Source organism: Vipera berus (genome assembly GCF_964194415.1).
Source record: "Vipera berus genome assembly, chromosome: 4".
Lineage (NCBI taxonomy): Eukaryota > Metazoa > Chordata > Lepidosauria > Squamata > Viperidae > Vipera > Vipera berus.
The window spans coordinates 70529380-70556783 of record NC_138206.1 but is presented as its reverse complement, the minus strand read 5'-3'; the positions used below and the strand labels follow the sequence as shown (position 1 = coordinate 70556783).

Below are 27404 nucleotides of genomic sequence, written 5' to 3'. Positions count from 1 at the left end.
ATCTTAGTAAAAGTTCATTAGCATGTACAGCCACTCTAAAACTCGCTGGCAGAGAGGCAGTAAGATTTTAACTGGCCTTTTTGCTGGTCTCCACAGGGAGACAGAAAGAAACAAGAGTTCACAGGATTTTAATTGCAGGCATGCACTTTTCCGAAGCGCCTTTTTGACTGAGCCTTGCTTGTAAACAACATGCACATGTAGGATGCAAACAGAAGGAATTCGAAAATATTTTCTTACTTTGCTGATAACATGCAGATATACAAATTGCAGACAAAGGAATTCAAATTACATTTCTGACTGTTTTAAACTTGATTGTAGAAAAACAGGCATGTTAATGCAGCCTAGGACTGTGTTGGCTTTTTTGGCAGATGCAGCACACTGCTGGCTCATATTTAAGTGATTGTCCACTAAGACTCCGAGATCCCTCTCACAGTTACTACTATTGAGCAAGGTACCCCCTATACTATATCTGTACATTTGTTTTTTCTTACCTAAATGTAGAACCTTACTTTTATACATGAAACAATCCTGGCAATGACCGAACAAATGAAAGCCAGATTTAAGGACAAATCTGACAGCATAAACTCACCAAATGAGACTCTGAACTCATTTGATGAACTGACAACCCAAAAACTAACAGAAGAGGAGGAAATCAACAACAAAATAGGGGACTCTGCTTGAAAAAGAGAGCAAAATGCATAAAAACTACAAGGACAATATATTACAACACCAGAACTTATAGTAAAGAATGCAAAAACAACTGTACATTTACATAAGAGGTGTGGTCTGATTTGAAATACCCAAAATAGTTCTCAGTCTCTTTATGTTTTCCTGATTTACCCTTTTACTCAAACTGTTCTCTCAACAATAAGCCAATAACTGAAGCAAATACGGCTTATGTTTTATGGCTTTGGGGTAGAAATCCTGTGCCACCCTTCTTTGTAATATAAAAGGCATTTCAAACAAAATTAATCAGTTTGCTAATAAGTAATTAATTCTTAAGCACTTGAGGCAATATGGTCAAACTGTATTTTAATTAGTAGAACTAATATTGTACTTACTTCTTTCTGAATGTACCCAGGAAGCGTAAAATAAAGATTAATATTATGAAACAGTTCTCCATATTCCATGAAAATTAAAAGGTACTCAAAAATAATGTATCAGTCTTCTTTAATTATTATTAGAATAAATTATAAAAGCCAAAAATTATTTAGAATTAGTTCCCATTGCTGCAACAACATCTCTTATTGATTCATCTAAGATAAATGTGTAGTATACTATCCTGGGGAAATGCTAATATGCTATAATATCTACTATAAATATACAAAACACCCTGGAAATTAAAAAGTAGGAATGAATTTGCAATTGCACATTCAATATTTTATCACTGCATTGTACTTTCTGTGTATGGTAATAGTTTGGACTGGTGTTCCTAAAGCTGAGTCTGTCTAGAATACTTGCCACAATGCTATATATGCTGAAATTATAGCTGAGAATTATATGGGACTGGAAAACTATACATTTGGATGTAGCACGTTGGAGACATTTCTTAAAATACATCCAAACAATCCATTTCTGTGTCTCTCTCCCTCATTCACACAGAGCACCCACTTTTTACCCTAAATTGTTTGCCTAGTTGGATTTACATTCATATTAAAATAGGTCCCACTCTAGCAATTCAATACAATTTACTCCCAGATACTGTAGGTGCATTTCTTTTCAACAGTACATCAGTTTTACTTTATCAGCCACTGACACTGAACATTTCTAATTTTCATACTCACCAATATAGAAATGTAATAAAAATGGAAGTATACTTTATTTTAGCTATGTACCAAAGAACAAAACAAAGAAGCAACAAACTGAAATAATGTTACTTATTACGTATTAAGTTACTGTAATTCAATATTTACTCTAACTTTCTATTGCCCAGAGTTCCTTTGCAATATCCAGAACTATTATTGCTATCACAAAATAGGGAGAATTTTCTAACAAAGTAAATTCATTGGAACAGATGTTAAAAACATTGGATTTTGGGAATTGTTCCTGGCTCATCACTTAAGTGCATAATTAATTACATTTGTTCCATTCAGATTACTCATTCTTATTCAGTGGCAGGAAACCATCTGTAACTATAGATTCAGAAAAGCGCTACATGAGAGAGAAAGTATTAGATGCTGCAAATATAAAACTTTTTTTTCAAAAAGCCATTATGATAAAGAAAATTTAGATTCTTGTAATAGTCTTTTAGTTTCAGTTTTGTCATCAAATGTCTGTTCCTTAGTTCTTTTCTTCTCAAGTCTGATTCTTTAAAGTGTTGTTAAATGAATTAACTGTGAAAGTAGCATATAGGCCAGCAGCATCTCAGTAAATAACATCCATAGACAATATTGGAAAATAACAGTGAGAAATGGCTATAGTCCAGGATTTTTAGTGTGAAATGCCCAAACAATGTTTTAAAAAAAGGTAGGTGAGAAGATGATAGTGAAGAGTTCCTGGACGAGAGAGGTGGGTGATGAAGGCAGTTTGCCTTAACCACATTGCCTTGCTGGTTTGTCTTTTGAAATGGATGTATGGTTGGAGTATACCTAAGCATGTATATTTGTGCCGGGGAGGGAAATATTGTGTATTTTACCCATATTTTAGTTTTCATCAGGAGCACATTTTTTGTCCGAAGTAGCTTTGGGTAATAGAGAAAGATGTTCTGCTCCTCTTATAGGTTAGGTACATGTTCATTTCTTGGAATAGCACTGGCTTGCTTTCTTTGAAATAAGTATTTTGTTATGATTTTCGAGAGCAAATCTGAAACTTAATCTTTAAGAGTTTTTATTTTTCTAAGCATTTTTAGCTATCTTCTGGGAGATTCCTTTATTTATAAACAATTCTGCTGAGGTTTCAATGAAAAATGTTTCATTGACCAGCAGTTATTTTGTAAAATTGCTGATAAAAATGTTTTCAACATGTCAAATATTCCACAAGTCAAAAGAGCAGAAATCCTTGTATGAAAACAAATATTAGGCAATGCTATCTTGATATCACTTGTACCTGTGGGATACTGAATTTTCCTGGTACCATGTGTGTGTTTGTGTGTTTTTATTAACCTTACAAAAAGGGACTGGAGGCTAAAACATAGTATAAGGTACGGTTGTTGGAATTGGATATGTCTAGTTTAATGAAGAGAAGGATGAGAGGTGACATGACAGCAGTGTTTCAATATCTCAGGGGTTGCCACAAAGAAGAGGGAGTTGGGCTATTCTTCAAAGCACCTGAAGGCAGGACAAGAAGCAATGGATGAACTAACCAAAGAGAGAAGCAACCTAGAACTAAGGAGAAATTTCCTGACAGTTAGAACAATTAATCAGTGAAACAAACTGCCTCCAGCAGCAGTGAATGCTCCAACACTGGAAGTTTTTAAGAAGAGACTGGACAGCCATTTGTCTGAAATGGTATAGAGTTTTCTGCCTGAGCAGGGGGTTGGACTGAATAGAATAGAATAGAATAGAATAGAATAGAATAGAATAGAATAGAATAGAATAGAATAGAATAGAATAGAATAGAATAGAATAGAATAGAATAGAATAGAATAGAAATTTGAAGAGTTTCCCTTCAATTCCCTCATCTAAGTCATTGATGAAGATATTGAAGAGTAGTGGGCCTAAGATGGAACCTTGTGGTACCCCACTGCTTACTTCTCTCCATGTGGATGTAATGCCATTGAGGACTACTTGCTGAGTATGGTTTGCCAGCCTACTACACATCCATCTGGTGGTGATGTCTACAGTATTCTACCTTTTTCTAGCTTACCAAGGAGTAAGTTGTGGTCTCCTTTATCAAATACCTTACTGAAGTCATCCACAGTATATTAGTTTAGTCTTTTTGTTGAAGAATGAAATAAGTTTGGTTTGGCATGATCTGTTTTTAACAAACTCGTGCTGGCAACTAGTTATATCTTTGTTTGCTTTTAGTTGTTCACAGATCTGTTTTTTGATTATCTTTTGTAGGATCTTCCCAGATATCCATGTTAAACTGATTGGTCTGTAGTTTCCTGGGTCCGTCCCCCCCCCCTTTTCTTGAAGATGGGAACCACATCAGTCCTCAAGTACTTCCCCGGTACTCCAGGATTTTTGAAAGATGTGGTGCAATGGTTCTGAGATAGCATCTGCAGCTCTTTCAGTGGCAGTAGGAAAGTCAAGGCAAGATCTGGGGAAAAGCCGGCCAAAATGGTATAGTTAAGCAAGCAATATTCCCCCTCTCACCAAAGTCATAATGTCCATTTGAAATCCAGCCAATCCACAGGTAGTCTGAAGAACAGGTAACTGGCACAGTTGGCGCACATTTCAAGGTCTTCTCCGGTTTTGTTTCTTTGCAACGTCTCCCTGATAAGTGAGACACATTCCTTTCTCAAAAGGATGGTGGCAGGAGGGGAGAGTAGAAAGCAAAAGTTATCCCAGGCTAATGCAAAGCTCCCCCTCACCCCAGCAGAATGGCAGGCCCCAAAAGTAGAGTATATATGCAAGATAAAGAATAGGAATCTTAAGGCATGGGATGAAGTGAACTTGTTTGGAGGCAAATTAGTTACAACCCAAATTACAATATTGCCTGCACTTTCAGGCAGTTCCACAATGAAATCCATAGAGATCTCTCTCCAGGGTGCTGATGATCTGGCTACCCACCGCAGGGGGTTTCCCTTGTCATCTTTTTTCTGCAGCACAAGTGGGGCAGCTTTCCATGTCCTTTTTTAATGCAGGCCACCAGAATTGTCTTTTAATAAGATGTAAGGTTTTTACAAAACCAAAATGCCCAGAGGTCTTTGAATCATGACCAGCTTGCATTACTTTAAGTTCAATGCTGTTGGGACATAAAGTTTCTCCCCAGTCCATGCCAAACCATCTTTTAATGCACACAGGTTATTATGGTTGCAATACCATTCATCAGTTTCTAAGGATGTTTTGAATTCCTGTAATAGAGTCTTTTCAAATGAACCTACTGGTTTTGATTGGGCCCTGGTGATTACAGGGGCCGCTAATTGGTGAGGTTGTAGAAATGGCTTGGCCACTTCTGCTTTCTTGCTGTTGTATTGTGGAAGTCTGGATAATGACGTTTTATCCCCCAGGGAAGTAGTGAATGATAAAATTTAAACGATGAAAATGCTGGGACCACCGTGCTTGCTTAGGGGAGAGTTTTCTGGGAGTTTTCAAAGCTTTGAGGTTCTTATGATCAGTCCACATCTGGAATGGTATTTTATTACCTTCCAGGAAATGCCTCCAGGTTAGTAAAGCCCATCATCAGGAACACCACTAGAACTGGAGAGACAAAAAATGATAAGAGATACAGAGAGAAAAAGAAAGAAAAAGATTTTCAACAGACACCTACAAGAATATGGAAAGACTCTTTGATTCAGCAGAATATATTGATTAAGGATATTGGGCAAAAGAAGAAGGCCAAAGTGAAAATTAAGAAAATAGGTGATGGGACTTATCAGAGAGAATATTTTAAAAAGAAACACCCATTTGAATATGGTTAAAGTAATAGAAAGATTTTGGATATGAATTTTACTTTAAGAGGGAGGAGTCCCTCAAATAACATAGTACTCTCTCTTTCTTCTCTTTTCTTCTCTTATTTCTTGATATGAGTAATATAAAAGAGTTAGAGTGGCTTATATATAAGGACATATTTTAGACATTTAAATGTGAATGATTTTAAGAAAATTACAATAGATTGAAAAAAAATGTTTTGAATAAGAGTTAAAAGACTAGATTACTAGATTTATTAAATGGAATATTTAAAGATTAGATATATTCTTAATTATGGTAAAAAAAGAATGGAAAAAGTTCGGAAATAAATATGTATTAGCTTAGGGGAAACATGGACTTTCAGTAGTATACTATTTTTCTATCCTTCTTTACTATTTTTCTTTTTTTCTCTTTTGTTAGTCTTATTTATTCCTTAGGTAAGGTAAAAGATGGGATGGTTTACATGAGAAAAAACAGAATCAAATATTTAAATGTAATTAACTTTGAGAAAATCTTAACCAGTAAGAATGTCTTGAATATTGTGGGAAAAACAAATGTAAGCAAGAACTGTAAATGCGATCTATGATGAGGCAACCAGAATGACTAGATAGAAAAGAAATATTATATCGATGTGATTATTATTTGTGGAAATATTAGAAAAAAAATTATACTCAATTGTTATCTATCAAAACAATAAGAATTGTATTAACTTAAGGTTGGTAAAAGAGAACATTATGGGAAGAAGAGGAAATCAAGTAAAGCTTTTATGTGGATTATAGATCATAGAAACCAATTGTTAGCAAATGTTTTTTAAATGTAAACTCAGACAACACACTGTTTACCGAATATTAAGGTCATCATGTTAAAAATTAATAAAAACATATTACATAAAAAAAGAAAAAAGTCTCTTAAGTTTTCAAAAGCTGCTTGGCATTCATCTGTCCATTTCAGTGGTTGACTGGGCTTAGGCTTGTCTCCCCCTCTTGTTTTCAGTAAGTTTGTGATTGGGAGGGCAATTTGTTCAAAAGATGGGATGAATTGCCTATAGAAGTTTGCAAATCCTAGGAAACTTTGCAACTGTTTCCTGGTTTTGGGGGGAGCCCAGTCCAAGACTGCCCTCATCTTCTCAGGGTCCATCTCTATTCCTTCATTTGATATGTGATAACCCAGGTAATCTATGTGATCTTTGTGAAATTCACACTTTGACAGCTTGGCATATAGTTTAGCAGAGCACAGTTTTTTCAGTACTGCTCTGACCAGTTTAATGAGTTCATCTTTGGTTTCGGTGTAAATAAGGATATCATCCAGATAAACTAAGACCCCCTTATACAGGTGATCACGTAGGACTTTGTTGATCAGCTGCATGAATACTGCAGGGGCTCCTTGTAATCCAAACGGGAGAACTTTAAACTGGTAGAAACCCAATGGGCAATTGAAAGCAGCTTTCCACTCATCCCCTTTCTTTATTCTTATGCGTTAATAAGCCTCTCTCAAATCCAGTTTTGAAAAAAAAAATCCTTTTGATAGATGCGCTAACATGTCCTTCATTAAAGGTAATGGATACGTTCAGACTTCTATCAATGCAGAGACGAAGATAGACATCTTTCTTTTTTCTGAATAAAACAGGAGCTGCCACCCAAGGTCTGGCTGGCTCAATAAAACCTTGCTCTAAGTTCTTTTTGATAAATTTGTCCAGTTCAGTTAGCTCCCTGTGAGTCATTGAATACATTTTTGGCTTTGGTAATTTCGCCCCTGGAATGATCTCAATAGCACAGTCTGTGGGGTTGGTGAGGGGGCATTCATCCGCCCTCTGTTCACTGAATGTTTCAGCTAAATCTCTGTATTCCATTGGAAGGCTTTGCAAATCTGACTCACTGAGAGCTGAGGCAAAATCACGACGTAATCCTCATCTCCCACCAATTTCTTTAGGAATGGGCGGGGCTCCTACCTGCAGGAATCTCAACTATCCTTCCCTCCAATTGATCATGGGGTTCCATTTCTTTAGCCAAGCCAGCCCCAAAACTAATGGCCACTCGATACTTGGAGCCACAATAAGCACTAAAGTCTCTGTGTGGCCACTCAGGTCGATGTGTAATGGTCTGGTAACAAAACTGGCAGGCACCCCCCTGCAACTGAACTGTCCAGTTGGCAAAAAGTGATTGGGTTTTTTAGTCTCCTGAGGGGAATTTGCACTTCCCCCACCAATTCTGGGCTAATCATACAATGAGTGCACCCCAAGTCCAGTAAGGCTGCTAATTTCATTGTCCTCCCAGTGCCTGGTATGAACAGTTCTAGGGGCACTGTAATGGGGTCTATTGGTGCACTCACCAAAGAGCCATCCTCATAGTCATCTTCTACTGCTCTTGGATCGTCATGGCGTGGACCCAGAGCTCGACCCTCTCGATTGCAATCTCAGGGGAGTTCTACGGTTTCCTTGGACCTCATAGCATTCTCCTTTGGGCGTGATGGGGTTCTCGGAGGTCTCCCGGCCGGCAGATGATCCCCTTTCTTGGCAGGTGTCTTGCTGTGGCAATCCATGGCTAGATGTCCTTCCTTGTCACATTTGAAGCAGGAAGTGCTGCGAGGTGGGGCAGGTGAATATTGGGTGGTCTCCCCTTGCTTCTCGGTCTGTGGCTTAAAGCTTGATCTCATCAGCCAGTGCTGATGCTTGCGTTGATCGATTTCCACTTCCTCAGCTAGCAGGCACCAGTCATACAGCCGTCCTGGGGCTATGTGGGCTACACAGGCATTGTACAGCTCTTCATTGAGTCCATCCTGGAAACAGCTTACCAGGATGTCCTCTGGCCAGCGCAGGCGACCGGCCAACTCTCTGAACTCCTCAGTATACTCAGCAACTGGTCTTCTCCCTTGCTTCACTGTCTTAATCCGCTCCCAGGCTCTCTTATCGGCCAGCTGGTCTTCGAAGCGTCTGTGGAGTGCAGCCATAAAATGGTTGAAATTTCTCAATTCAGGTGTATTAAGTCAGCTGCTATCCACCTTCTAGCTCCAGAGTGATCACTCGAACTTTCTCGACATCAGTAGGTAGTGTTCTCCCATAGATTTGCATGTAGGTGAACACACCCAGTCGCTTCGGGTCTCCATCAAACTTCACCTCAATTGGGATTAATTGCACCTCGACTGGCTGAGGTGCTCTGCCTCTGGCTCCTTGAGATGGACAACCCCGCTGCTGTGCTGCCTCTTGGGCTCCAGCCGCTGCCATCTCACAAACCTCTGGCTCATCCTCCTCTGATTCCTCCTCCGACTCATGGCTTCATTTCAACTGCATCTTAAATTCATCAAAGGTCTTTTTCACATACTCCATCACAACTTCCATTGGCCTTGCTTTCAGCTCCTCTTCCTCTCCATCTTTATCAGGAGGGGCAGGCTCTGGATTCTATTTCTTTGCCTTCTTTTTTCCTCCTCCTCGTGTCAGGGTAACTTTGGGGGATTTTCTTCCCATCCTTCCTTCTTGCCGACCCCAAGTGACCATCTGGCTCGGTCTTCTTCACCAAAAGGTCCAGCTTCTTCCAGGTGCCTGGAGAGGCTTTCATCTGCTTTTAGGCAGAGGAGATCTTCAGACCATTTCTCTGCCTGGAACTCCTCCATGTAGATTTTGTTTGTGACTCCCCCGGTAGGGTAGCAGCTTCTCCGGGCTGAGTACTATGCAGATCTTGCCTTATGTAAGGACCCACTTCAACTAACCACCCAAGAAAGCAGAACTCTTGAAAATGGCATAGTCTCAAAAGGATACTTTTATTAGGAGTCAGTGGCAGTAGGAAAGTCAAGGCAAGATCTGGGGAAAAGCCGGCCAAAACGGTATAGTTAAGCGAGCAATATTCCCCCTCTCACCAAAGTCATAATGTTCATTTGAAATGCAGCCAATCCACAGGTGGTCTGAAGAGTGGGTAACTGGCACAGTTGGCGCGCATCTCAAGGTCTTCTCTGGTTTCATTTCTTTGCAACTGTCTCCATGATAAGGGAGACACATTCCTTTCTCAAAAGGATGGAGGCAGCAGGAGAGAGTAGAAAGTGAAAGTTATCCCAAACTAATGCAAAGCTCCCCCTCCCCCCAGGAGAATGGCAGGCCCCAAAAGTAGAGTATATATGCAAGGTAAAGAATAGGATTTGGGGGGCCTGACAGTAACCTTATGAAAATGATTTATTCAGTTTAGATCTCACTTTTCCTTTAGGAGATCAAGGCAGCATGCATAATATTTTTCCAACAGAAAACCTATGAAGTTCTATGATTGAGTAAAACTTGAAAACAATTCTCTGATGTTCTTGTCCAACACTAATTGCATATTTTAAAAAAAAAACAGCAATCATATATCAATTAACAATACTTGGGATTCATTCACTTATTCAATTTAGTTGATATTTCCTGGCCAAGAATCTATATCATCAATATCTATATTATCTATATTTATATCTATAGTGTGTGTGTGTGTGTGTGTGTGTGTGTGTGTGTGTGTGTGTGTACTGCTCAAAAAAATAAAGGGAACACAAGATAAGATATCCTACTATTAAATACAGTACATTGTGTTGTTTAAGTGTTTCCTTTATTTTTTGAGCAGTGTATATATATATATATATATATATATATATATATATATATATATATATATATATATATATATATATATATATATATATATATATATATATATATATATATATATATATATATATATATATATATATATATATATATATATATATATATATATATATATATATATATATATATATATATGTTTAAGTATTTGTCAAGGCTTTTTGAATGGACCTTGCTAATTAACTCTTTCATTCATATACAATCAGCCCGGGTTCGAATCTCAGATAAAGGGTATGACTAACTGATGAGAACATAAATGAGTTCGAAATGATCATCTTAGCCTCCCAAATTCTTTATTAGCAATTTGAATAATTTGCATATATATATATATATATATATATATATATATATATATATATATATATATATATATATGTGTGTGTGTGTGTGTGTGTGTGTGTGTGTGTGTGTGTGTGTGTGTGTGTAAATTTTTTTTAGATTGCTAACAAAGAATTAAAGGGAGACTGATATGCATTTCAAACTTATTTGTTTTCATCAGTCAGCCATACCCTTCTGAGATTCGAACCTGGGCTGATTGCACATTAGGCAGTTGTTTTAACCTCTAGGCCACATAGATAGAATATATATATATAGAGAGAATAGATAGAATATATATATATATATATATATATATATATATATATATATATATATATATATATATATATATATATATATATATATATATATATATATATATATATATATATATATATATATATATATATATATATATATGTTTTCGTAGATTCTCGTGGGTGTCTGTATGTGTAGGTCTAGAGTCTCGGGTTTCTTCCCGCGTTCCTTTCATCTTCAGAAAGTTGTGGCGACGTTTCGACGAAATCCCATCCGTCATCATCAGGCCGGAGTGTTCCTCCTGCTGCTTTCAGGAGCAATGCGTGGTCTGTCTGTTCCTTTCCTTCCAACTGCCGGTGGGGCTGTGTTCCGACTGGGTGGAGGCGTGGCTGCTTTCTGATTGGGTGGGGGTGTCCTCCGACTGGGTGGAGGCGTGGTTGTCTTCTGATTGAGTGGAGGCGTGGCTGTCTTCTGATTGGGTGGATGTGTGGTTGTCTTCCGATTGGTTGGAGGCGTGGCTGTCTTCTGATTGGGTGGGGTGTGTTCTGAATGGGTGGGGTTTTTTGTTGTGTCGTAATATCCTGAGTGTTGTGATTTGGTGTCCTGAGGAGTGGGCTGTGTAGTGGCCTCCAGAGCTTTGGCTTGGCTCCGAGTTCGAGGACCCGCCATGCATCTCTGGTATGGGTCAGTCAGGTTCGTGTGTGCGTTCTTCTGCTTGGGTGATAGCACTTTTGCTTGACTTGTTCTGTCTTCTGTGTGGGAGAGTTTTTGTTCTGGGTGTGGATGAGTCTTGCTGGGGCTGGTGGCATTTGGGGTTGTTTGTTGGTTTTTTAAATCCTTGTTTGCTGAAATTCGTTTGTCTATCAATGCTGGTTTCCAAATGGCATGTAGGCGGGAGGTGTCATCTCGCTTGTTCATACTGTCTGGGTGTTTTTCTATTTCAATGGCTTCTCTGATTATTCTGCTATTGAGATGTTCTATTTTGGCGATTGTTTTTGTACCTTCAAAATTGATGTTGTGTCCCGTAGAGTTTATGTGTTGTACTAGTGAAGATGTGTGATCTTTCTTCTGTACTGAGTTCTTATGTTCTTCTACACGTACCTCTATTCTTCTGTTAGTCTGTCCGATGTATGTTGCTGGACAGGAGGCGCATGGGATTTGGTATATGCCCTGGTTTTCCAGTTCTATTTTGTCTTTGGGATTTCTCAGGATGGTTGATATCTTTCTGTCAGTGTTAAATGCGGTTTTGATGTTATGTTTGCGTAGTACTTTACTGATTTTGTCGGTTGTTCCTTTTATGTAGGGCAAGATGGCTCGTCCGATGTTCTGTTCTTCTTCTTGGATGTTTTTCTGTTTCGGAGTCCCCTGCTGAATTATATTGGTGATTTTGTTTTTTTGGAACTTGTTTGCTGTCAATATGTCTGTCAGGGTGTGTAGTTCTGTTTGTATATGTGTTTCATCTGCAAGGCGTCTGGTTCTTGTTATTAGTGTTTTGGCTACTGAATTTATTTGTGCTGGGTGATGATGTGATTGCGCATTGAGGTAACGGTTGGTGTGTGTTTTCTTTCGGTAGACTGTGTGTCCTAGGGTTCCGTTTTGTTTTTTGTATACAAGTACATCCAGGAAAGGTAACTGGTTGTTTGTTTCAATCTCCATGGTGAATTTTATTTTGGGATGTAGGCTATTTAGGTGTGTTAGGAAGTTTTCTAGCTCCTTTCTTCCGTGGGGCCAGATCACGAAGGTGTCATCCACATATCTGAGCCACAGTTTTGGTTTGTTTGTAGTCTTTTCTAGAGCGTTAGTTTCAAATTCTTCCATGAAAAGGTTGGCGATAACTGGTGATAGAGGGGATCCCATTGGTGCGCCTTCTATTTGTTTGTATCTCTGGCCTCTGTGTATGAAGTATGTGTTTGATAAGCAGTGTTCTGCTAGTTCTATAATATGGTTTGGTGGTTGGTATTTGCTTCTTATTGTTGATAGAGCTTCTTGGACTGGCACCTGGGTGAATAGTGATACCACATCGAAGCTGACTAGCAAGTCTTTTTGGTCTATCTGTAGATTTTTCACTAATTCTATAAAGTGGTATAAGTTTTGGACATATGAAGCTGCCATTTCTGCTTGAGGTTGTAATTGTTTTGCTAGGTATTTAGCTAGGTTTTGTAGTGGTGAGCCTATAGAACTTACTATGGGTCTTAGTGGGATTCCATCTTTGTGTATTTTGGGGAGGCCATATAGTTTTGGGCATCTGGATGACTTCTCCCTAGGAATGATTGTTTGTTGGATTTCTTGGACTTGCTCCAAGTTCGAGGACCCGCCATTCATCTCTGGTATGGGTCAGTCAGGTTCGTGTGTGCGTTCTTCTGCTTGGGTGATAGCACTTTTGCTTGACAACCACACATCCACCCAATCAGAAGACAGCCACGCCTCCACTCAATCAGAAGACAACCACGCCTCCACCCAGTCGGAAGACACCCCCACCCAATCAGAAAGCAGCCACGCCTCCACCCAGTCGGAACACAGCCCCACCGGCAGTTGGAAGGAAAGGAACAGACAGACCACGCATTGCTCCTGAAAGCAGCAGGAGGAATACTCCGGCCTGATGATGACGGATGGGATTTCGTCGAAACGTCGCCACAACTTTCTGAAGATGAAAGGAACGCGGGAAGAAACCCGAGACTCTAGACCTACATATATATATATATATATATATATATATATATATATATATATATATATATATATATATATATATATATATTCCAGTCTTTTTAGCAGTAACTATCAATATTTTTCTAATGTATAAACAAAACAACATGGATCATTGTTAGTTCTTCATTCGAAGGAGGAGGAGGAAGAGGAGGAGAGGAGAAGAGAAACCATGATTACCTAGGAGACAATTTATATCCATGTTGCAAGTATGTGCTGAGTGATCCTGTTGCAGCAAGTAAAAGCCCAAGGTATGCAGGTGAAGGCTTCATAGGTCTGGAAGAGAACTCAGGATGAAACTGAACACCGATGAAATATGGGTGATCTAAAGACACATAATACAAAGTGAAGAAGTTAGTAACATACTATAAAAATTGAAATTCTTTAACATAAAACAGTAATTGTTTCAATTATTAAACTATTCATAATAATAATAAAATCATGAATAATTATTAATAAATAATTCAATTCTGATTTTTATACAAATGTATGTGGATTGTGTTATTTGGTGATATAAGGAAGAAAATTTATACCTTACTATATTCAGATAGCCCTTGACTTATGACAATTGAGACTGGAACTTCTGTTGCTAAAACAATGTGGTTGTTAACTAAATTGTACTTGATTTTAGGACCATTTTTGCCACAGTAATTAAATGAATCACTACAGTCATTAAGCAAATTATACTGTCATTAAGCAAATCCAGCTTCCCCCATTGATTTTGCTTGCCAGAAACCCCCTGGAAAGGTCGTAAATGGCGATCACGTGATTCTGAGATGCTGCAACCATTGTAATATATATGCCAGTTGTCAAGTGCCCAAATTTTGATCTTGTGACCACAAGGACACTGCAACTGTTGTAAGTGTGAGGACCAGTTGTAAGTTACTTTTTTCAGCACCATCATAACTTTGAATGGTCATTAAACAAATGCTTGTAAAATGAGGACTATCTGTAAACATAATGATTCTTATTTTCCATAGGGTGGAGGTGAGGCTGAATTTTTAGAGTTTAGGCTGATGTCCAGGAATGGTAGCTATACTTAGTTGGATAACAATGTTTAGTTCAATACAGGATCTCATATATGATTTTGGCATTCTTAGTGATTATCATGGCTTTTCTATGGGAAATGGCAGAGAAGCCTCTTAAAAATCCATTTGATTTTTTGGTCCTAGACTGCCGGCTCACATCCTACTATATTTAGTCTCTAAATGTTTCAGTTTAAAGGGAAAGACCACTTTTTGAACAGTTTCCCAGTAATGCACAAGAAATTGTGTCTAATATTGGTAAATGTGGTACTCCCAGCCATTACAAAATAAGTGGTTTGAGTTAATAGTTCACAATAGACATCAAGATAGATAGAACTAATAAAGCCAGGAATCTAATCTGTTTGATACAGCTGTCCAGTTTCTACTTGAATATATTAAGTAAAGAGAGTTCATCACCTATTTTGGTAATCTGATATCCTGTAAACTGCTCTTACTACTTTATGCCCTTCCTAACATTCAAGTAGAAATGGCATTCCAGGTTCATTTTGCTGCTTTATGCTTATTTCTAATCATTCTTAATTATTTTTATAAGTTCTAGATTGTTTTTAAGATGCTTAAAAATCACCTGCTTTATAACACAATCTAGAATCATCCAGAAATCAATTTCAAGCTCACTATTCAGTTTGTCCTTTTTTAAAAAAAAAAAAATAAGAACATCTGTCTTATTCCAGTCATCTGGAACTTCACAAATCTTCAAAATTTATCAAGGATGACAATGCAGCAAATAGCTTAGAAGGGCAATCCTTCTAGTCCTGGAGATTTAAACTTGACAAGTTATCTTATTTCACTTTCTGAAATTGTTAACTACCTTATCATATTGTGGGAATACTGAAGAAGTAATACATCTCGAAAAGCATTTGAAAAAGTCATCCATTATTTCATTAGCAAGTTTATTTATCCCCTATACAGATCGATAGCTGACTTATACCCATACTTAAAAGTGCTCATTAATAGCTTCTTTTTAAACTGAAGTGGCATCTCCAATGAGATTCCACAGTGTTTGATCCTGGAACTACTCTTGTTCAACAGTTGCATTAATGACTTAGTTGAAGAGGTAGGGAAAATGCTTATTAAATATGCATATGGATATTCTGCCTAGAAGGCAGAAATAAAACAATGCTGAAAAATAAACAAAGTTTCCTAAAAAGATAAGATGAAATTTAATTAAGATAAATGCAAATGTTTACACGTAAAAAACAGAAAACTTGTACACTATCATAGGATGGGTATACATGGCTTTATAATAATTACATGTAAAACAGATTTTGGAATTGTGGTTGCTCACAAACAAAACACCTGTCAACTGGATAATGTATCTACAAAAAAGACCAATATAATTTTAGGGTCCATCACTGACAGTTTACTTTACCAGACTATGGAAACAACAGTTCTACTCTATTCTATATGGGTCAGACCCAACCTCAAGTCCTCTGCAGTTTTGGGCACAGTATTTTAAGAAAAGCCAAGGGAAACTGGAATCGATTCAGGGGGAAAAAATCAACAATGATCAAGGAACTAAAAAGAACTAGTTACTTTCCTGTAATTAAAGTTCTTTAAGTGGTCAAATTCACATGTGAGAATTAACTGCATAAACAATGCTCAAGAGCAGGAACCACAGAAACCAAGACGTAAAGTCCTGCCTCAACTACTCCTCCCAAGAAAGCAGAACTCTTGAAACAGTCATTATTTCAAAAGGAACTTTTGAGAGTTAGTGATAGCAAGAGAGCCAACCAAGATCTAAAACTTTCCCACGCGAATTTCTATATTAAAACTTTCATTTCACAAAACCCCACCCCAGAGCCCAACTATCCACTTCGCATCCAGCCAATCCACAGGTGTGAAGTTGTTATGGGAACCAGAGCTGATAAGGGACAGTTCCCAGGAGCTTCACCGCATCTCCCAACGAAGTGGAGATAAGGCATATGGCCCGTGGCATATTCCATTCCCCTTTTCTCACCCAAAGAGATACATCGAAGTTGAGGAAGAACAAAGTAGAGGAAATACTTCTACAAGGCCCCCTCCCAGCACAGAAAAGTCTCCCTCCTCCTCCTAGAATGGCAGAGCCCTGAAAAGAAACATTGAAGGGGTTTCTGACAAAAGATTAAGTTAATCTGGTTTCTAATCTCAATTAAAGTTCTTCAATTTATTTTATTTTAATCCCATTTATATCCCGCCCTTCTCCGAAGACTCAGGGTGGCTTACAATCTAAGCACAAATCAAATGTGCTTAGCAATAGCCTTCATTCTATGTATATGCCTGCTTATTAGGGCTTTCCCCCCCCAAGCGGCATTATTACAAAGTCAGCTTATTGCCCCCAACAATCTGGGTCCTCATTTTACCTACCTCGGAAGGATGGAAGGCTGAGTCAACCTTGAGCCTGGTGGGATGCGAACCTGCAATAATTGCAGGCAGCTGGTGTTACTTAAGGAGGCATTAGCCCACTGCTCCACCAAGGCTCATCATCATCTCACATATGCAGGTACAGGAACATAATATATATGAAGAAATTATAAAAGTAACTACATTTAACATTCAGAAAAGGCCAATTTTAGGTGAATGTCAGGAATAACTATCTTACGTTAAGAACAATTTGACAAAGACATCAATTAAAAAAAATGTGATGGGTTTCCTTCATTTAAGCATTAAGCATATTAAAAGATCACTTTGATCCCAGACATACCTTAGAAGTCTACAATATAACTGTAGATCAGGATGATCACTGGCATTATTTTAGGGTTACAGAAATAGTTTTTTTGTGCCAAATTTCATAGTATCACATTTTCATAGTTAGATAAATTATCTCTTTATTTTCACAGAAAGCTCATGCTAGGTCTCCTTAATAGTTTATTTTTAATGTGCAACCAATAGCATCCCTAAAATTTCAAGATCTAACAAATGACAGCATTGACTTTTGTAGATTCACCATTTCTCCATGTTTTACAGTAACATTAATTACACATCTTCTTTCATATGCAATGTGATGCCAGAAGCCAAAGTCCTTACCATCCAGTTCAATAATCTCCATTCTCTTTCCTTCTGTGTCATGCCCAACAAACTTCAAGCCTTTATCTTCAAAGAAGTGAATCAATTCAGGATTTACCTGAAATGGGGGAAAGGAAAGAGGCAAAAGATAAAAAAGATTTCTCAGTACTATCATACTGGTGAAAATTTATGCCCCGATCAGAATCTGCACTGGCAGTTCAGAGTTTCTACTTATTTTTTTGCATAAACCATTGTATAGACCAGTGTTTTTCAACCTTTTTTGGGCAAAGGCACACTTGTTTCATGAAAAAAATCACGAGGCACTCCACCATTAGAAAATGTTAAAAAATTTAACTCTGTGCCTATATTGACTATATATAAAGTAATTCTCTTGAATAGGAATCAAATAAACACAAAGAAAGTATTTTATAATTACTTTTCAATTTTTCCCACGGCACACCAGGCAACATCTCGCGGCACACTAGTGTGCCGCGGAACAGTGGTTGAAAAACACTGGTATAGACAACCATTGCCAAACCCAAAAGGATTGAGGGCTTGTGATCATTGTCACCATATATATAAAAAAGGGAAGGGGGAAATGATCTGTCAGTTGTAGATCAATCAGCCTCCTCAACACAATCAGCAAACTCTATGCAAGAGACCTACAATGGAAATTCTAGGACTGTCTGGTACAAGAAAATCTGGAGGAGCAGACTGGCTTTAGGGAAGGCCAGTCCATTGTTGATCAGTGTCTAGTACTCCGTTATCTCATTAAAAATACCCCTCCTGCAACACAAGTTTTCACAGACTTTAACATAGCATTTGATTCTATACTCTGAGCTAAACTGTGGAAAAAAACGGAGGATGAATCCTTGATTGACTGGCATGTACTTTATTTTATATGTATGCTTCATGAAGGGATATCACTCAAAGTAAGTTGTACTCCCCAGTACCATCTCACTAGTGCCATTGGATTCAGGAAAGGCATCAAGCAAGGATGTATATTGTCCCCACAATTATTTAATTTCTATATCAGCTCCATGGTGGGCCTTCTCCTCAACACAAACTTTCACCCACAAAACTTTCTAGAAGACATAATATCTCTGTTCTACTCTATACTCCATGTCTATGCAAACAATACAGCAACACTTTGAAGAACACCGATTGACCTTAAAAGAGCACTGAAAGCACTTAGCACAGTATTGCAGGGAAGACCAACTAGTACTCAATTATCAGTACACCATAATCATAGAATTTGCCAAAAGGTCCAAGAGACACTCCTGGAGAACAAATGCCCGTAACATTGTGCAATTCCCCAGTGGAGGGAGTTGTCCTCCACTCTGCTAGTAGCAGAAAACACCATGTGGATTACATTGTTGAATAACTTGTTCAATTCAATTTTTTTAAAATTGGCCCATCAAATCCCAAAATTTATTTCTAATGTCTCCCTGAGATTGCAGACAGGGCTGATGATAATGAAGGCTAGAGGATGGGTTATCACAGAGAACCATCCCATTTCGTCTTGCTCCATTAATTATGAGAGTTGATTTTCAGTCCACATGGAAAAAGGCAATGACAATTAATGGAATAGAATAGAATTCTTTATTGGCCAAGTGTGATTGGACACACAAGAATTTGTCTTGGGTGCATAAGCTCTCAGTGTACATACAAGCAACAAATGATAAATCATGATCATAATCATAAAATACAATCATCATAAATCATAAGATACTAACTCAGTGATAGTCATAGGATACTAAATAAGCAACATAAATCATAATAGGATACTAAATAAAGGGAATCAACATAAATCATAAGATACAAACAACAGAGTTATAGTCATAAGAAGCTAAGGAAATATGTAATAGGAAAGATGAAAAGATGAGAAGGATAATAGGTAATACAGTAGTTTGACATCCTAGGGCATAGACAGTATTGTGAGAATTAGCTGTTTGGCAGAGTGATAGCATGGGGAAAAAACTGTCTTTGTGTCTGGTTGTTTTGGAGTGTAATGCCCTATACCAGGGGTAGGTAACCTTGGCTCTTTTATGACTCATGGACTTCAACTGCCAGAATTCCTGAGCCAGCATTTTGTTTATCAAGTTTTTCTGGCATTATGCCTAATATAAAGAGTTCAGGTTGAAAATCTATATGTTTCACCAACATCTTTTCTAGCCAAGTATGTATTTTTGGCCAATATCTCTTTGCATGTCCAGCACATATGATATAAAGTACCTGGTTTATGATTACATTACCAACATTCTTGGTGGAGAAGTGGCTGCATGAGCCTTCCCTTTCCCTTTTCCTGCCCATTCTCAGTTGCCTCAGTATGGGAAGAAGCCTGAATTCCTACACCATTCAAAGCTCCTCTCTGAAAGCTTAGCCTTGAGTCTTGTACAGAACTATTTATGCACTTAATTTTGACTCTCTCATTATATTGGGATTAAGAAGGAACATTTAAATAGTGTTTAAAATATCTCTAACCCTTAATTACGGAGGCATAAACCTCAATTGTAGTCACCATCCTCAGACAAATGGTGGGACAGAATGATCAAATTCAGTATATGGGAACAATACCTGCGCTCTTTTATTAACTATCAACAAGACGACTGGACAGACCTCTTGCCATTTGCTGAAGTAGCATGGGTTTCACGCCATTTCAAGTGGCAACTGAGCAAAATTTTAACTCAATGCCTGAATTACCAGCCCAAGAGCCCACAATCCCCTCTCTAAAAGAATGGATTAATCAATTGAAAAACATGTGGCCCATTGTGCAAAATGCCTTGGCAGATGCCCGGGCAGCTTACAAGGTCAAGCTGACAAAAGGAGAGTGGAACTTAAACAATTCCACATTGGGGACCATATATACCAGGGGTCGGCAACCTGAAAAAGCAAAAGAGCCACTGGGAACCGGTTCCATCACACATAAAAAAAAGTGGGAGCCGCACGCGTGCATCCCCGCACGTGCATGCGCATAAAACAAAATGTTTTGCGCATGCGCAAAACGTAGTTTTTTGCACATGCGCATGCGCGTGCGTGGATACACGCGTGCGGTTCCACTTTTTTTTATGTGGACACACCTGCACGCCACTGGTGACGGGTCTCCGTGGTGACAGGTGCTGGGTTGCGGTGCCGTCTTCAGCCCGGGCGTCGCCGGAGCCACCCTGGGACCTCCAAACTGCCGCCCGAACACCCGTTTGGAGACCTGCTGGTGCCGGTTAAACCGGCACCAGCAGGTCTCCAAACCGCACCTCCGCTCGAACACCAGCAGGTCTCGACACGGGTGTTCGGGCGGAGGTGCGCGCGCACCTCTGCCCGAACAGCAGTTTGGAGACCTGCTGGTGCCGGTTTAGAAAGCTGAAACTGGCACCAGCAGGTCTCCAAACCGCACCTCCGCTCGAACACCAGAAGGTCTTGACACGGGTGTTCGGGCAGAGCTGTGCGTGCACCTCTCCAAACCTTTGGAGAGGTGCGCGCGCAGCTCCGCCCGAACAGTGGTTTGGAGACCTGCTGGTGCCGGTTTAGAAAGCTGAAACCGGCACCAGCAGGTCTCCAAACCGCACCTCCGCTCGAACACCAGCAGGTCTCGACACGGGTGTTCGGGTGGAGCTGCGCGTGCAGGTCTCCTGCCCCCGCAGCTCTCCAAACCTTTGGTGAGGTGCGCACGCAGCTCCGCCCGAACAGCGGTTTAGAGACCTGCTGGTGCCAGTTTAGAAAGCTGCTGCGGGCTGCGGCAGCTTTCTAAACCGGCACCAGCAGGTCTCCAAACCGCACCTCCGCCCAAACACCAGCAGGTCTCCAAACGGGTGTTCGGGCGGAGGTGCGAGAGAGGTGCGCGCGCAGCTCTCCAAACCTTTGGAGTGGTGCACGCGCACCTCCTCCCGTTCGGAGTGATGCGCGCGCACCTCCTCCCGTTTGGAGTGGTGCGCGCGCACCTCCGCCCGTTCGGAGAGGTGCGCGCGCACCGGGCGACTGGGAGCCGCAGGTTGCCGACCCGTGGTATATACCTATCCACCCAGTTCCTACAGTCCTTGCAACTTTCAAAGAAGTTAGGACCAAAGTACCATATTTTTCGGACCATAAGACGCACTTTCCCCCCCCCAAAAGTGTGTGGGGGAAACGAGGGTGCGTCTTATGGTTCGAAGGTGATCCGTATGGCCAGCCCCAACCTCCGCAAGTGGAAAGCAAGGGAGATTGCCAGGAGCACGAATCGGCACGTGCTGAGAAACGCCTATCTCACTCCTGCAATCTCCCTCGCTCGGTTTCAGCTTCCCTTGCTACAAGAGAAAGCAGGCTGAAACGGAGCGAGGGAGATTGCCAGGAACGCAAATTGGCCAATCTCGCGCTGCTGCAGGAGCATAAGATCAGCCGATTCGCGTTCCTGGCAATCTCCCTCGCTCCGTTTCAGCTTGCTTTCTGCAAGAGAAAGCCGGGCCTCAGGGCCGCCTCTACGGGTACTGCAGAGGAGAGGGAGAGGGAAGGACAAAGAAGGAGGGAAGGAAGAAAGGAAAGAAGGAAGGAAGGAAGGGACAATGGGAGAGGGAGGGTGAGAGAGAAAGAGAGAGAGGGGGGGAGAGAAAGAGAGGGAGAGAGGAGAAAGAAATACGGAGGGAGAGAAAGAGGGAGAGAGAAGGAGAAAGAAAGGGAGAGAAATAGAGGGAGAGAGAGAAAGAGGAAGAGGGAAAGAGAGGGAGAGAAAGAAAGGGAGAGAGAGGAGAGAGAAAGAAAGAGGGAGGGAAATAGAGGGGGAGAAAGAAAGAGGGAGAAATAGAGGGAAAGAGAAAAACGGAGAGAAAGAGGGAGAGAAGGAGAAAGAAAGGGAGGGAAATAGAGGGAGAGAGAGAGAAAGAGGGAGAAATAGAGGGAAAGAGAAAAATAGGGAGAGAAAGGGAGAGGGAGAGAGAGAAAGAGGGAAAGAGAGGAGAGAGAAAGAAAGAGGGAGGGGGAGAGAGGGAGAGAAAGAGAAGGAGAGAAATTAAATTAGTAACATGATTGTTAAGTGAATCTGGTTTCCCCACTAACTTTGCTTGTCAGAAGGTTGCAAAAGGCGATCACATGACCCTGGAACAATGTGACCATCATAAATATGAATCGATTGCCAAGCATCCGAATGTAAATCACATGACCCTGGGGATGCTGCAATGGTCATAAGTGTGAAAAATGGTCATAAGTCACTTTTTCAGTGCCATTGTAACTTTGAACAGTCACTAAGTGAATCGTAAGTTGAGGACTACCTGTACTTTATCTTTTTTTTCCTTTTTTGGGGGGGTCAAGTTTTTGACACCTTGCTGGGCGACTGGTGGTACTCGGACATTGCCTTGTCCTAAAAGTGGTACAATGGATGAAAAGGTTGAAAAGCCCTGTTTTAGTATACAGGTACTATTTGGTTCAGAATAATTTTTTTCTTGTTTTCCTGCTCTAAAAACTGGGTGCGTCTTATGGTCAGGTGCGTCTTATGGTCCGAAAAATACGGTATATAGGGCCTTTCCTTATAAAGAGAATTATTAACCCAGTCACAGTAGAATTAGAATTACCAAAATCATTAAAAGTCCACCTGGTAATCCACTGCAGCCTCCTTAAACCCAAAGTGATTTTGTCCTTAAGGCTGGCACCCCCTCCAGTCCCCCAGCCTATTAAGGTGGAGAGAGAACAGCATTTCAAAATTAAGGCAATCCTAGACTCACGGAAACACTGGGGAGTCACCCAGTATCTAGTAACTTGGAAAAATCTCCCTGAGATGTAAAAAAAAACCCATGTACAAGCCCCTAGATTAGTCAAACACTTTCATGACCGATACCCTGATAAACCTAAATAGATTCTTAACCACTGTTTCTTTTTTCCTCTTTTTTATTTTTTTATCTTCTCCAGGTAGATCTGCCTTTCTTTTAGAGGGAGAGAATGTCAAGTCCCTTTGGAATGCTGCCATAAGGAAGGGGAGGGGGAACATGCTGGGGAGTGGATTGAGGATCATGCCAAAGCACCCATTAAGCAGTATGTACCAGATACAGAGCACCAAGCAGGCAGAACCCCAACTTTTATTGCCAGTGAATCCAACAGGTACTCTGCCTCTCCTTGACATAATTAACCTACCTCAAAATATCTAGCAACTGGAGGACCTTTACATCAACACTCAGCTCTTATTAAAGGCCAATATAGGAAAATTCATTACCCAGAAAGGTAATGCTCCTGTGATTTTGGGCATACAGAAACAACAAAGCATGTTGTTCTCCAGTGCCTGTATTGCAGAGACATTCATGCTAACCTCATTTCACCATCACTGTATAAATATCCAGGGTGCACAGGACAATTTTATATTTCCCTGTATGTGACAACATACATTGCCAATTCTGGGCAGGACTTTATCATTTTTAATAGGTCTAATTAAGAAAAGCTTTTGGTAACAAATAACAGAGTAATTCAGTCTTTATATCTTACTAATAGTTTAAAAATAATGGAATGTGCAGTACTGCTTAAAATCCATCAGATTGTTGTCTCAAACTAGCCTTAATACATATTTAAGTTGTTAATTAAGAGTGTTTTATATTGCAAAAGATTTAGCCATATATTTTTGTTTTCTTGTATTTGTTTAATGTCCCCCCATGTTTCTTAAACTGTTTGTGTATGTCAGCTTTCAAAAATGTATTATTCTCTTTTTTAATTATGTGTAACTTTTGTTTTAATATTTTCAACTTTTTTTAAAAAAATTGTTTGTATCCCACCCTCCTTATGACCATAATAAAGATTTGATTAGTATCTGCAATTTTCTTCTAAGATTTTATTATTTTTAGTAGCACTTATTAAGGGAAGCTTTTGGTAACAAACAACAGAGTGATTCGGCCATTATAGCCTAATCATAGTTTAAAAATAATGAAATGAGGCACAGATGTACATTCCCTTCTCTCTTGTATGCTATGAAGCTGGATTTCTTGTTCACTCAAATTTGCATCTAACTAATAATCATCAATGTTATGTTATTTTATGAACCAATGCTCAGTTGTATTCTTATTTCTTTTTATGTCACTTTTCAATTGTTTAATCTCCTGATAGGTAAAGGTAAAGGTTCCCCCGCACATGCGTGCTAGTCATTTCCGACTCTAAGCTCCGTTTCAAAGCCAAAGAGCCAGCGCTTGTCCGAGGACGTCTCCGTCATGTGGCCGGCATGACTAGACGCCAAAGGCGCACGGAACGCTGTTACCTTCCCACCATAGTGGTCCCTATTTTTCTACCTGCATTTTTATGTGCTTTCGAACTGCTAGGTTGGCAGAAGCTGGGACGAGTAACAGGCGCTCACTCTGTTACGCGGCACTCAGGATTCGACCCGCCAAACTGCCAACCTTCTGATCGACAAGCTCAGCATCCTAACCTACTGAGCCACCGCGTCCCTTAATCTCCTGATAGATTCTCAGAAAACAAGAGAAAGGTCTCACACAGCATTTTGTTTAATGCTATGGTATGAACTGGAACTGCCTACTAAATTGCTGAGAAAACTCCAATCCCCTCTTGAAACCTTCCTGATCCAAACGTGATTGGACAACATCATCCTAAAAGGTTCTTCCCATTTGCAGAGTTCCAAGATACCCAGAGCCCTCAGTTTCACAATGGCAAAGGGCCAATAGCAATGCATTCCATGTTCAGTTCATGTCTATCTGCTTCCAAGTAAAAACCACCCTGAGTATGCCCAGCTTCATGTATCACAGCAACAACTTGTTAGAAGCTTATGGCTTCCATTAAGGGCATGAGCTCATGACCCAGTCTAAACTCTTCTCCCACTATATAAGGACCCCATTGCCAGCCTCAAGATTATGCCTAATGCTATTATACTAAGAAGTGATACATGTCATTATCTTAATATGGATAATTTTTTTAAAAAAATTAAAACCCCAGAAAAAATAGGTTAGGTGTCACTTACCTCATAGCGATGCCTATGCCGTTCTTCCACAAAAGCTTCATTGCCATAAAGTTTTCCTTTAAAAAAATCACAAACCTTTTAAAAATATTCTGCTACTAACATCATTTGTTTGCATCCTAACAATTTCTAATCAACTTTACAAGAGCTTGTACATAAACATTGTTCAGCAATCCAATCTGGAAGATTCATATCCTTGAATTTGAGTTCTTTGGGTCCATTATTACCCGCTCATCCTCCAGAGAGAAGGCACAGAACAACTTTGTCAAACATAAGAAGATACCTCAATTACAAGTCATGAAATGAAGGGAAAAACATATACAGTATGTGAAAAAGGGATTCCTCAGAAGAGTCATGCTGAGGAAGATAGAACATCAATTCCAGCTCCACTATGTGGATAAAGAGAGAAACTTTTCAGGAAGTATTTTGAGGTAATAAAATACACATTCGTTATAAAGCTGTGAAGGACACACTGTACAGAATATATCCTATTACAGAATATACAGTGTAATAGTGCATTGTACTAGTTAGTTCTTCCTGACCTAGTGCTAGTCCAGAAGGCAGATCAGATACTTTTATGGCAATATTTATCCCTATTCTGTATCTCTGCTGAATCACCATGTGAAAGTGGGTGGCCATATAATTAGTATACCTGTAAGGCAGCTGCTCATATATAGAGAGCTGCAAATGTGATATGAATAGAAAGTCTGATGGGCAAAAAAAGAATATTCTATAAATACTATTAGACAGAGCAGAAAGTAGGAGTTAAGCTCAATAACCATTTCTTTCCACTTGCTTCACCCTCTTTCTAGTACATGGCAGACCCATCTATTAACTGTTGCAAAATAGCTCATATCAATTGTATTTTTTGCACTTGGTATTTATTTCCCCAATATAGTAGCTACTATAGCGGTCATACAAGTTATGCAGAACAGTCTTTCCTCTCTAATTTTTCCTCAAGTTGACTTGAGCATTTGTGCAAGCTCTGCTCTGGAAAAGCAACCCTGATTTATTTATTTTTGTTTATTTATAGAGCTGCCCAACTCTGCAGTGACCACGGGTAGCATACAAAAATTAAAAACCCCACCACAACATATAAACCATGATTTCCTGGTTCAAACAACAACCCCCCAAACAAAAAGTCTCATTACAAGCAAAGCTCACCTAACTTCTTGGCCTTGTGTAAATTATATTGGTGCCCCAAGGTGAAGGCATATAAGTTATTGATGCCATGATATAAATGGTCCATTGTGAGGAAATGCCCTTTGCAAGCTTCATGCCATGGAAGCCAGGATGTGAGTATAAGCAGTCTGTGCACCACCTAACAACCCCATTACAAGGTACAAGAATTAGGAAAGGTTTCTAATCAGTCTTTTGAAAAGCTATAATCAGCCAATGAAACTAATCCTAAATTAGGAGAACCGATGAATCATCAGATCAAGATTGTTTATTTTATTTAGCATGCTGTACAAATGTAATCCTTATAGATTCTAAATTACATATATGGCTTAATGACCCAGTTAATTATGTTTTCTTCAATAATCATTAAGAAGAATGTTAATGGGTTTGGCATTTGCCAAGTTCATAACTTGAATGATTCATGTTATATTTATTGAACTATAATGTTGGTAGATTTCTTTATGAAATCAGCTTTCCTGTCAATGTAGTTTTGTTTAAGAACAGGAAATATTTGAATGAATATGTAATATAGCAACAATCATAAAGTACAAACTATGCTTGATTCCTAAAGGACCTAGAAAGTTTAGAGGAAAAATATAAAGGAGGTCAGTTGAAAAATAAATTAGACTGTAATGTATTTTGGACTACTGGTCTATTTGGTAAATCTAATTTTTATAACCCAGACATTTTCCCCCGACTCCTGCTTGGTTCAAACTGTGTAAAGTCCTCATTTTAAGGGAACAATAAAAACAGACATACAGTTCTAAAGAGGTTACAGACTAGCAAATAAATTTTATTCAATTCAAGTTCATGTTAAATGCAAATATGGAATAATTGGAGATATGGAATATATTCTTCACAATGATTTTATTCATTTTCAT

General features: G+C 39.3%; 1 protein-coding gene across 5 annotated transcripts in view; it reads right to left on the bottom strand.

The window, feature by feature from the left end:
• CTPS2 (CTP synthase 2) overlaps positions 1 to 27404 on the bottom strand; it is a 147054-nt gene that overhangs the window by 6682 nt on the left and 112968 nt on the right. For all 5 annotated transcript variants that reach the window (XM_081327030.1, XM_081327028.1, XM_081327029.1 and 2 more), the window contains 3 exons: positions 25348 to 25403; positions 17460 to 17556; positions 13591 to 13735 (listed from right to left, as the gene is read on the bottom strand). In XM_081327030.1, coding sequence (XP_081183156.1) covers positions 13591 to 13735; positions 17460 to 17556; positions 25348 to 25403 — 298 coding nt within the window. The remainder of the gene's footprint in view (positions 1 to 13590; positions 13736 to 17459; positions 17557 to 25347; positions 25404 to 27404) is intronic.